The sequence below is a fragment of the Bombina bombina genome, chromosome 1, assembly GCF_027579735.1.
Source record: "Bombina bombina isolate aBomBom1 chromosome 1, aBomBom1.pri, whole genome shotgun sequence".
NCBI lineage: Eukaryota > Metazoa > Chordata > Amphibia > Anura > Bombinatoridae > Bombina > Bombina bombina.
This window is the reverse complement of record NC_069499.1, coordinates 277,338,107-277,350,930: the sequence shown is the minus strand read 5'-3', so window position 1 is coordinate 277,350,930 and position 12,824 is coordinate 277,338,107. Positions and strand designations below refer to the sequence as shown.

Below are 12,824 nucleotides of genomic sequence, written 5' to 3'. Positions count from 1 at the left end.
TTTACAATGGGAGGTGGCTACTGAGGAACTTTTGAGGTAAAATATCTTTCTTTTTTACATAGAGATGTTCAGGTGAAATTTTCTTGTCAGCTTTGTACAGCTATACTGCATCACTTTCAAGTGTTTAAACATTTGGGTATTATGGCCCTTTAATGTTCTTTTACTTAGAACCACTATTTTTATGTGAATTTTGCAATAAAAAAGATTTTCTAGAGTGAAGGGCTTTGTCGTCTGCATTGAGTCTAATCAATATTGACTGAGAAGAACAAAGGAAAGTCTTATTTCAGCATATAATTATAAGAGACTGTTTAGTTAGTAAATGCATAGGATGTTATCTCCTTTAGAACTTGCACTTCTGATAGCATAGCACATGTAACTAAGTCTCCTTTTCTTATGATTCATATGCATCATTTAAAAATAATTATTCACTAAAGAATGAGGTAAGTTTCCCAAGCTTTGCATCAGCTCCACTTGAAAGCAGGAAACAGGGAGACTTTTCTCATTTGAAAAACCCTCTGAATTCTTACTGAACCTTGGTCAAGAAGTTTTTCAAATGAATTTAATTAATTTGAAATCTGAAATTTTCCGCCATTGTATATATTTCTGTGAAACGGCGCTTCACTGCCCCTAAGCTAGAAGATGAACTGCAGTAAATGAGAGTTTAGAAGTTCGCTATAGCTGACATACTTTTTGAGCAAACCCTTATTTGTGGGTGGTTCAACATTACCAAAATATGTATTTTATCACTTGAAGAGACACTAAATTAAGAATGAAACTGATCATGAATCATATCATGCAGTTTTAAAAACTTTCCAATTTTAGTCCATTATCAAAGTGTGCATAGTATTTTTACATGAAAGCTTTCTGAGGCACCATCTTCTACTGATCATGTTCATAATTCACAATGTATACATAGAGAGTCATTGGCTGATGGCTGTCATGTGATATAGATGGCAGACATTTTATGTGTCCTCTCTACCCTTCTCTATGTGGCACAGTATCACAAGTACTTTGCTTGATTGTGTTTCCTACTATCAACATCAACACTTCCTTTGGTGTACAGTTAATATAGCATGTCCTGCTTTTTGTCCTTACAGAGTGAGCCTCTCTATGTTCCTGTCAAGTTTCATGATTTGCAGAGTGAGAAGTTGGTGAACACAAATAATGAAGTTGATAAAAGTAAGAAAGAAAAAAAACATATTTATGTAAATATTTGCAGGGCTAATATCTGATACCGTGTTAATAATGTTAATCAGCTTCTGTATAATTAGTAGGAATCTGGCTCTTTTTTATTTGTATCAGAACTAGTATATTTAACTCTTTAATCATCTGTACACACATAAAAATGTTCAGACCTTATTTAATACTTTTATTTTACAGTGGAAGTATCTACGTTAAAGGGACAGTATATCCCCATTTTTATATAACTGCATGTAATAGACACCACTATAAAGATGAATATGCACAGATACTGATCTAAAAATCAAGTATAAAACCTTTTAAAAACTTACTTAAGAAGCTCCCAGTTTAGCACTGTAGACAAGGTAGTCTGGGACACCCACTGAAAGGGGCTGGGTAAACAAAAAGATTTGACACTCCCCACCTCCCCCCCCCCCTTTCCTGCATATGAAAAGACACATAACATAAACAGGACCCTGTAAATAAATGTATACATCTGACACTGTGGGCCTTGGTTAGGTGTCTGAAAATCAGCACAATGTTCTTAAAAATATGCAAAACTATACATTTTTGTGAAAACACTACCAGATAGGCTATATAAATGGATCATCTACAAAACATTTATGCAAAAAAAATCTAGTGTACAATGTCCCTTTAAAAACCACATTCATACCACCAGCACCCTTAGATACAGTTTTTAAAAAGCACTTCATGGCATGATGTCACCACTAACGTGATTGCTATGTTTTATTGCCTGCAAAACAAAATTTATGCTTACCTGATACATTTCTTTATTTCCGGATATGGAGAGTCCACAACGTCATTCAATTATTAGTGGGAATATCACTCCTGGCCAGCAGGAGGAGGGAAAGAGCACCACAGCAAAGCTGTTGAGTGTCACTCCTCTACCCATAATCCCCAGTCATTCGACCAAAGGGAAATGGAAAAGGAATAACACAAAGGTGTAGAGGTGCCTGAGGTTTAGTAAAAAAATAACTGTCTTAATAAAGGGTGGGGTCGTGGACTCTCCATATTCGGAAAGAAAGAAATTTATCAGGTAAGCATAAATTTTGTTTTCTTTCCTAAGCTATGGAGAGTCCACAACTTCCTTCAATTACTATTGGGAACCAATACCCAAGCTAGAGGACACAGAATGAACAGGGAGGGAGAACAAGATAGGCAGACCTAAACAGAAGACACCACCGCTTGAAGAGGCCTCAGCCGAGGCAAAAGTGTCAAATTTGGAAAAAATTATGCAGAGAGGACCAAGTTGCAGCCTTGGAAATCTGTTCCACAGAAGCTTTATTTTTGAAAGCCCAAGAAGAGGAGACAGCCCTAGTGGAATGAGCTGTAATTAGGGTTGCCGCCTTTTGCACAGAAAATTCCTGGACACTTTTTAAGTATACACATATATATATATATATATATATGTGTATATATACTGTATGTGTGTGTGTGTGTGTATATATATATATATATATATATATATAATATATATAAAATATATATATGATACGTTAAATTTCAGATGTGCTTACTGTACACAGACCCTTCCTCTAAATTATTGTAAGTTTATTGTCCTAAACAAGCTCAACACCCGGACTGCCTATATGATGATTCCCCCATTACCCCGCTGTTTGGGCTTACAAACTCTGCCTCCTGGCACCGCACCAACACCTGCCTCTCTCTGCAGCTCTCAGACTCAGCTGCAGCCTGCAGGATGTGACGACTCTCCTCCTCGACCCTCTTCCCCCTCCCACTGTCCCACACCATCCATCCTCTATTTCTCCTCTAGACTCCATCTACCCGTTTTGTTTTTTTGATAACCCCTGGCTAAGCGCTTCTCCGGCCAGCTAATTTTTTGGAAAGTCTGTGCTCACTGCTGCTTGCTGCGCCAGGGGAGCGCTTAGCCCGGGGCATTTGAGGGTAGTTCCGGGACACTGAGCCTTAGACCGGGACTGTCCCGGTGAAACCGGGGCGGTGGCAACCCTAGCTGTAATTCTCTCAGAAGGCTGCTGTTCAGCAGTTTCATAAGCAAAACGAATCATACTTCTCAACCAGAGGGAAAGAGAAGTAGAAGTAACCTTCTTACCCTTACGCTTTCGTGAGAAACAAACAAACAGGGCAGAAGACTGGCAAAAATCCTTAGTCGTTTGTAGGTAGCATTTTAGAGCACGCACAACATCCGATTTGTGCAACAGACGTTCTTTATGAGAAAAAGGATTGGGACAGAGAGAAGGAACAACAATCTCCTGATAATAATTCTATCGAAACCACTTTAGGAATAAACCCCAATTTTGTACGAAGAACCGCCATATCCGCATGAAAGATTAGGTAAAGCGAATCACACTGCAAAGCTGAGAGTTTGGAAACTCTCCGAACAGAAGAGATAGCAATAAGAAACAAAACCTTCTAAGATAGAAACTTAATATATATGGAATGCATTGGCTCAAACGGAGCCTGCTGCAAAACTTTAAGAACAAGATTAAGGAATCCTGACCCTACTCCAAGAGTAGCCCTTAGATTCACACCAATAAAGGTATTTACGCCATACCTTATGGTAAATTTTTTTAGTATCAGACTTGCAAGGCCATGCAGGAGCTATTAGAATTACCGATGCTCTCTCTTGTTTGATACAAGCAATAACTCGTGGAAGGAGCGCAAACGGAGGAAACAGATATGCTAGACTGAAATCCCAAGGACTCGCCAGAGCATCTATCAGAGCAGCCTGAGGATCTCTTGACCTTGAACCGTACCTTGGAATCTTGGCGTTCTGCAGAGATGCCATCAAATCCAACTCCGGCACCCCCCATTTGAGGGTTAACTTGGAGAACACCTCCGGATGGAGAGCCCTCTCCCCGGAATGAAATGTCTGTCTGCTCAGGAAATCTGCTTCCCAGTTGTCCACTCCAGGAATGTGGATGGCAGATGGGCAACAATTCTGAGCTTCCGCCCACTGAATAATCCGTGCCACCTCCTTCATGGCTAAGGAACTCAGAGTTCCTCCCACTCGGAGTTCCTTAGCCACTGAGGTGATGTTGTCCGACTGTAACCTGATAAACCGAGCTAAAGACAATTGAGACCAAGCCATCAGAGCATTGTAAATAGCTCTCAACTCCAAGATGTTTATGGGGAGAGCAGACTCCTTCTGAATCCATAGTCCCTGCGCCTTTAATGAGTTCCAGACTGCTCCCCAGCCTAGCAGGATGGCGTCCGTGGTCACAATCACCCAGGAAGGTCTCCGGAAGCATGTGCCCTAAGACAGATAGTCCTGAGAAAGCCACCACAGGAGAGAGTCTCTTGTTGACTGGTCTAGATCTATCCTCTGAGACAGATCCGAATGGTCTCCGTTCCATTGTCTGAGCATGCATAGTTGCAGAGCTCTTGAATGGAATCGAGCAAAGGGAATGATGTCCATGGAAGCGACCATCAGACCAATTACCTCCATACATTGAGCCACTGATGGCCGAACAGTAGACTGTAGAGAGAGGCAAGAGGATAAAATTTTGTATTTTCTGAACTCCGTCAGAAAAATTTTCATAGATAGGGAATCTATTATGGTCTCTATGAAAATGACCCTTGTTGCTGGAACAAGGGAACTCTTTTTCCAGATTCACTTTCCAACCGTGGGAACGTAGAAAAGACCACATGATCTCTGTATGCTTGCTTGTTGAAAAGATGGCGTCTGAACCAATATGTCGTCAAGGTACGGCGCCACGTCAATTTCCAGAGACCTGATCACTGCCAATAGAGCCCTCAGACCCTTTGAGGAAATTCTGAAGAGCCACAAACTGTGTAAGGCGAATCTCAGGAATTTGTGATGACCCCTGTGGATGGGAACATGAAGATACGCGTACTTCAGGTCTATAGTTGTCATGAACTAACCCTCTTGGACCAAAGGAAGAATGGAACAAATGGTTTCCATTTTGAAGGATGGTACTCTGAGAAACTTGTTGAGACACTTTAGGTCTAAAATGGGTTGAAAAGTTTCAAGTTTTTCAACATTTGGGTATCATGGACCTTTAATTCATGTCATACAAGCCACTGCTGACTCTGTGAACGTGTAATGTTTGAATGCTGGTGCACTGGGCGCTCACAGCATATGCACGTATGCCACTTAAAAATAATAATAACTTTTTATTAGAGGCAGTTTTGCTAGTAAAGTGTTTTGAAAAATGCAACTATATACATTTCAATTTTGACCTTTCAATCCCCTTAATGGAGGGAGTATGGAGCATTTTAATGAATGTTGCTGGTATGAGTAAATGCAGATGGATTCCACCACCAATATCACTCTGTATCCTTGATCTTTAGCTATGTGGCCATCTTAGAACCCCCCAAAAGCTCCAATACAGTGTGATTTTATTGGCTGTGCTTGGCAGCTATTCGTACAGAGTTCAGAATGTAATAAGATTTATGGTATGCTGAGTATGCTCTAGAATGTCAATAGTACTGAAAGATTAATTTTAATGAAGCTTTGTCACACACTTCTTATAAAAGGTTATGCTGGCCCACAACAGATAAGACACCAGATCTGTAATCTGGTATTAATAAATGTATACTTTTCTTGATAGTTTTACAAGCTAAGATAATTACATTACATTTTTTCTTCTTCTAGCAACTAAGAAACCACGTGTCCGGTTCAGTAACATAATGGAAATCCGACAGCTCCCATCTAGTCAAGCGCTTGAAGCCAAATTATCTCGAATGTCAAATCCACCTGTCAGAGATAGTGAGTCAATGTTTAGAGCAGTCGGAAAACTTTCAGCCTGTCAGGTCGCCAGGATCAGCTTCTTCTTTTGCTTTGTGGTAAGGTGAACTATATATGGGTACTTGTGTAGGACTTTGGAATTAGGGGGAGGTATTATAGTGACTTTGTGCCCTTAAGCTGCTAACTAGTATTTGTTTGTACCCAAAGAATGGGCACAAGGGTCTTCTACTGTGCTTGTGGTGTTACTGAGCGACTGTCTGCACTGGGGATGGGTTAGGGATGGAGCTGTTCAGTGAGTGTCATAGAGTTCTTGCAATTTGTGTATTTTTTTTAAGTTGCTATAATGTTTCTTTTCAAAGGTTCCATTAACATATGATGATCTTTACCTTGTATGCCTCATTGCTGCACCTATTTCTGTGCATGTGCTGTTGCATAGCAATGTATGTGTGAACCCAATATAAATGTTTGAGAAGTCATACGCCATATATGTCTGCTGGTGGTGCTGTTTCATATTGATTGTGAGTACTTGTGCTATGTGTGGGTAGTGTGGCTGCATAGTATGTTTGCTTATGGTGTTGATAAACAGTTTGTATTTGTTTGTGATGCTGTCATGCAGTGTGTATTTATGACATGCAATACCATGTTGCTGCATGGTGTATAAAGGTGTGTAATTATGGTTCTGCACAGTATATTTTCTTTCATGATTCAGATTGAGCATGCAATTTTAAACAACTTCCTAATTTACTTCTATTATCTAATTTGCTTCATTCTCTTGATATTCTTTGCGGAAAAGCATATCTAGATAGGCTCAGTAGCTGCTGATTGGTCGCTGCACATAGATGCCTCGTGTGATTGGCTCACTAATGTCTATTTCTATTTATTCAACAAATGATATCTAAAGAATGAAGCAAATTAGATAATAGAAGTCAATGTGAATGTTGTTTAAAATTGTATTCTCTATCTAAATCATGAAAGAATTTTTTTGGGATTAATGTCCCTTTAACCCCTTAATGACCGGACCATTTTTCAATTTTCTTACCCTTAATGACAATGGCTATTTTTACATTTCTGCAGTGTTTGTGTTTAGCTGTAATTTCCCTCTTACTCATTTACTGTACCCACACATATTATATACCGTTTTTCTCGCCATTAAATGGACTTTCTAAGGATACCATTATTTTCATCATATCTTATAATTTCCTATAAAAAAAATATAAAATATGAGGAAAGAATTGAAAAAAACACACTTTTTCTAACTTTGACCCCCAAAATCTGTTACACATCTACAATCACCAAAAAACACCTATGCTAAATAGTTTCTAAATTTTGTCCTGAGTTTAGAAATACCCAATGTTTACATGTTCTTTACTTTTTTTGCAAGTTATAGGGCCATAAATACAAGTAGCACTTTGCTATTTCCAAACAACTTTTTTTCAAAATTAGCGCTAGTTACATTGGAACCCTGATATCTGTCAGGAATACCTGAATATCCCTTGACATGTATATATTTTTTTTTAGAAGACAACCCAAAGTATTGATCTAGGCCCATTTTGGTATATTTCATGCCACCATTTCACCGCCAAATGTCATCAAATAAAAAAAAAATTCACTTTTTCACAAATTTTGTCACAAACTTTAGGTTTCCCACTGAAATTATTTACAAACAGCTTCTGCAATTAAGGCACAAATGGTTGTAAATGCTTCTTTGGGATCCCCTTTGTTCAGAAATAGCAGACTTATATGGCTTTGGCATTGCTTTTTGGTAATTAGAAGGCCACTAAATGCTGCTGCGCACCACACGTAAATTATGCCCAGCAGTGAAGGGGTTAATTAGGTAGGTTGTAGGGAGCTTGCAGGGTTAATTTTAGCTTTAGGGTAGAGATCAGCCTCCCACCTGACACATCCCACCCCCTGATCCCTCCCAAACAGTTCTCTTCCCTCCCCCACCCCACAATTGTCCCCCGCCATCTTAAGTACTGGCAGAAAGTCTGCCAGTACTAAATAAAAGGAGTTTTTCTTTTTTTTAATAAAAAAAAATAAAATGTTTTAGCTGTGATGGACCCCTGCCTTAGCCCCAACCTCCATGATTCCCCCCCCCCCCAGCTCTCTAACCCTCTCCCCTACCTAATTGCCGCCATCTTGGGTACTGGCAGCTGTCTGCCAGTACCCAATTTGCCCCAAAAACAAGTGTTTTTTTTGCAATTTTTTGCAATTTTTAATGTTTTCTGTAGTGTAGCAGCCCCCCACAATACCCCAACCCCCTCCCCCTCCCAGATCCTTATATATTTATTTATTTTTAATATTTTTTCCCCCCTCTTCCCTTCTCATTGGTGTCAGTGGCCAGCTAATCGCGCGCCCCCGCGCACGCTCCCGGCACCCGGCGTGCACATAGCACTTACAGGAACCGGATGCCGGGTAGCGATGGGCCGCCCACCCGCCTCCCTGATATGCTCCCACCCACCAACAAACCGGCACCATCGCTACCGGTGCAGAGAGGGCCACAGAGTGGCTCTCTCTGCATCGGAGTCTTCTGAAAAGGTATTGCAGGATGCCTCCATATGGAGGCATCACTGCAATACCCTGAGAGCTGCTGGAAGCGATTGCGATCGCTTCCAGCACTCTCTTAGACAACTGACGTACCAGGTACGTCTATTGTCATTAACTGGTTGTTAATGCATGACGTACCTGGTACCTTCAGTTGTCATTAAGGGGTTAATATCCTATTTGAGCTCAGAGAACTGACGGTGACCCAGAGGTGGTCAAAGAAGAAAATTCAGGAATATAGAGGATCAGTATTAGCACTATAATTTAGTAATGTAGTAATAAGTAGTAATGGTGAGGACAACCACAATATGAACATTTGTATCAAGCGCAATATTAGAATTAAGCAGAATATAAGCAAGTGAAAGCAGTCTGTTCCTTTAGACATAGGTTAGTGACTTTCTGTGTAATACTCAAGTCAGTAGTTGGTAGCAGTCCTAAATATAAGCTTTAGCAGAGATGTTATCAGTAACAGCAGCGTATAGCCAAATAAAGTCAGTAAGCAGAGATACAACATGACTTGCAGCGTGTAAGCAGTCGCAGAGTAATTAACTATGTACGGTATTGTTAAGGAAAATGCAATAGATGTATGCGTAAGTAAAGTCCAGGCAGGCACAATAAAGTTATGGCATTTGTATAGCAAGATTTAATAACGATACCAGTACATGCAGGATCAGTGCCGTTCCGTGTGAGCTGCTTGTTAGGTTGAATGCGGATGACGTCGGACACTCCTGTGAGTTAGTGAGAGGTGTCCGGTGCAGAGTAACTCAGCTGGTTTGGAAAATATTACAAGACGATATTGCACACATTCACTTATGGAGTTAAGGCTGCAGCGGTACTTGATACAAGGTCGGATATAGCTGATGTCAAAATCAGACAAAATTATATTTGAGCAGAGCTTAGTAGTTGAGTCACAGGTATCTATGTAACCAAATTAGCTAGCAAAGAGTGGATGAGGAAATGCCAATAAATAGGGAGAGAATGTGATATGTGATCAAAAGATTTAAAGGGGAAGTATACAGATATTGCTAATAATCCTAACAGTATGCTACAGCTCTGTGTCAAGTACTGGATCACACAGTAAAACAATGACATGTACCATAATGGGATAGATATAGCCCTGCCTGTGAGTTACCAACTGTTAGACAACATATTTACTCAAGGTGTTCTTCTGGCTAGATGGACTTTTGTTCTTGCATATTAATGAAACATTCTGAAATGGAATTTGATGGAGCATCGCTGACAACTGGAGAAATAGATGTTAGTTTAGGTTATATACATAAGTGATTAAATCTTTCTTTTATAGAACACCACTTAAAACTCTGAAAGCCTGGGCAAGTCTCAGAGTCCGTTAAATAGTTTTATAGTTTGGGAACAATACAAGAAAGGTACTAAAGTCCTGTAGACCAGAGTGAGAAATGGAAAAACAAGAGGAGATAAACTGTAAGTCTTGGGCAGGGTGAAGGGGTTAGACTGAGGAATATTTGCAGCCAAGGGCAGAGAGATAGGAAGACACTGTACTATTTAGCACTTTGTATGTGTCTGTACTTCAGGATAAGGAAAGTCAGTGAATAGATGGACAGTGGTGCAACAGTGGATTTTCTTTCATGTAATTGGCAAGAGTCCATGAGCTAGTGACGTATGGGATATACAATCCTACCAGGAGGGGCAAAGTTTCCCAAACCTCAAAATGCCTATAAATACACCCCTTCACCACACCCACAATTCAGCTTTACAAACTTTGCCTTCCTATGGAGGTGGTGAAGTAAGTTTGTGCTAGATTTTCTTCTGTGATATGCGCTTCTCAGCATTTTGAAGCCCGATTCAGTGTACAGTGTTTGTCAGAGGGATGTAAAGAGTATCACCTATTGATTCTATGGTTTTCCTCATGGAAAATCTTTTCAAAGGTTCTCCTACCTCCCTTTTCAGATCGACAATATACTCTCATATGCCATTACCTCTACTGATACTGTTTCAGTACTGGTTTGGCTATCTGCTATATGTGGATGGGTGTCTTTCGGTAAGTATGTTTTCATTACTTAAAACCCTTTCAGCTATGGTTTGACACTTTATGTATTAATGTAAAGTTTTAAATATATGTATTGTACTTATATTTGCCATGAGTCAGGTTTATGTATATTTCCTTTTGCAGACTATCAGGCTCGCGAGGTCGCAAAATGCTTATATTTATTGCGTCATTCTTGGTGCAAAATTTTTTTGGGCGCGAAGGTACGTTCGGTGACGCAAATTCGGCATTTCCGGTGTCTTAGTTGACGCAAGGTTTCCTTGCACAAGGTTGCATCTGCCATGACGCGAGTTGTGTCATTTCCTGATGTTGTTAGCGCCAAAAAATGTCATTTTGCGTTGTGCGTCAAACTTGCCGCCAAATAATTTAATTATTTAAACCCCACTTCCTATATGTCTCTTGCCTTTTTTATGTTCAGAGGGCTATGCTGTTTGCATTTTTCCCATTCCTGAAACTGCCATATAAGTAAATTTGATAATTTTGCTTTATATGTTGTTTCTCAGAAACCACTGTTGGAACCCTGCTGCCTGATAACTGTTCTACCAAAGCTAAGTATATCTGTTGTAAGTTAGCGGAGATTATATCTCCAGCTGTAGTATGTAACTGTTGTCATGATAAGCTTTTACATGCAGAGAATGAATCCATCAGTACTAGTACAATGCCTGTTGTTCCTTAAACATCTAATGTACATGATATTCCTGTGAATATAAAATATTTTATTGCTGATGCGATTCAGAAGGCTTTGTCTGCTATTCCGCCTTCTAATAAACGTAAAAAGGTGTTTTAAAACTTCTCATAAGGTTGATGAAATTTCAAATGACCAACAACATACTGAATTATCCTCCTCTGATGAGGATCTATCTGGTTCAGAAGATCCTACCTCAGATATTGACACTGACAAATCTACTTATCTCTTTAAGATGGAGTATATTTGTTCCTTGTTAAAAGAGGTGTTAATTACTTTGGATATTGAGGAAACTAGTTCTCTTGATACTAAAACTAGTAAATGGTTAAATTCTGTTTATAAACCTCCTGTGGTTATTCCAGAGGTTTTTCCAGTTCCTGATGCTATTCCTGATATGATTTCAAAGGAATGGAATAGGCCTGGTACTTCTTTTATTCCTTCTTCTAGGTTTAAAAAATTGTATCCTTTGCCAGCAGTTAGATTGGAGTTTTGGGAAAAAATCCCCAAAGTTGATGGGGCTATTTCTACTCTTGTCAAACGTACTACTATTCAGATGGAAAATAGTACTTCTTTTAAGGACCCTTTAGATAGGAAACTTGAATCTTATCTAAGGAAAGCTTAGTTATTTTTTGGCTACATTCTTAGGCCTGCTATATCCATGGCTGATGTTGCAGCTGCATCAACTTTTTGGTTGGAAAGTTTAGCGCAATAGGAAACAGATTCTGATTTGTCTAGCATTGTTCGCTTGCTTCAACATGCTAATCATTTTATCTGTGATGCTATTTTTGATATCATCAATATTGATGTTAAATCTATGTCTTTAGCTATTTTAGCTAGAAGAGCTTTGTGGCTCAAATATTGGAATGCTGACATGGTATCTAAGTCTAGCTTACTATCTCTTTCTTTCCAAGGTAACAATTTATTTGGTTCTCAGTTGGATTCAATTATTTCAACTGTAACTGGGGGGAAGGACGTTTTTTACCTCAGGATAAAAGATCTAAGGGTAAATCTCTAAAGCTTCTAATCGTTTTCGTTCTTTTCAACAGAATAAGAAACAGAAAGCCAATCCTCCCAAATAATCTTGTTCAATTTGGAAACCTTCTTCAAGTTGGAATAAATCCAAGCCTTTTAAGAAACCAAAGCCAGCCCCCAAGTCCGCATTAAGGTGCGGCCCTCATTCCAGCTCAGCTGGTAGGGGGCAGATTAAAATTTTTCCAAAACATTTGGGCGGATTCTGTCCAAAATCGATGGATTCAGAGTATTGTCTCTCAAGGGTATCGAATATGTTTCAGAGTAAGACCTCCTGTGAGAAGATTTTTTTTCTCTCACACATCCCAGCAAATTCAGTGAAGGCTCAGGCTTTTCTGAAGTGTGTTTCAGAGCTAGAGCTTTCAGGGGTAATCATACCAGTTCCGTTTCAGGAACAGGGTCTGGGGTTTTATTCAAATCTATTCATTGTCCCAAAAAAAGAAAATTAATTCAGGCCAGTTCTGGATCTGAAAATTTTGAATTGTTTTGTAAGAGTGCCAACTTTCAAAATGGTGACTGTAAGGACTGCCTTTTGTTCAGCAAGGTCATTATTTGTCCACGATAGACTTACAGGATGCATATCTTCATAGTCAGATTCATCCAGACCACTATTGGTTTCTGAGATTCTCTTTTCTAAACTATCATTACCAATT

General features: G+C 39.5%; 1 protein-coding gene across 3 annotated transcripts in view; it reads left to right on the top strand.

Moving 5' to 3' along the window:
• Positions 1–12,824, top strand: part of SLC35F5 (solute carrier family 35 member F5) — a 286,304-nt gene that overhangs the window by 81,356 nt on the left and 192,124 nt on the right. For all 3 annotated transcript variants that reach the window (XM_053698004.1, XM_053698002.1, XM_053698003.1), the window contains 2 exons: positions 1,098–1,179; positions 5,798–5,988. In XM_053698004.1, coding sequence (XP_053553979.1) covers positions 1,098–1,179; positions 5,798–5,988 — 273 coding nt within the window. The remainder of the gene's footprint in view (positions 1–1,097; positions 1,180–5,797; positions 5,989–12,824) is intronic.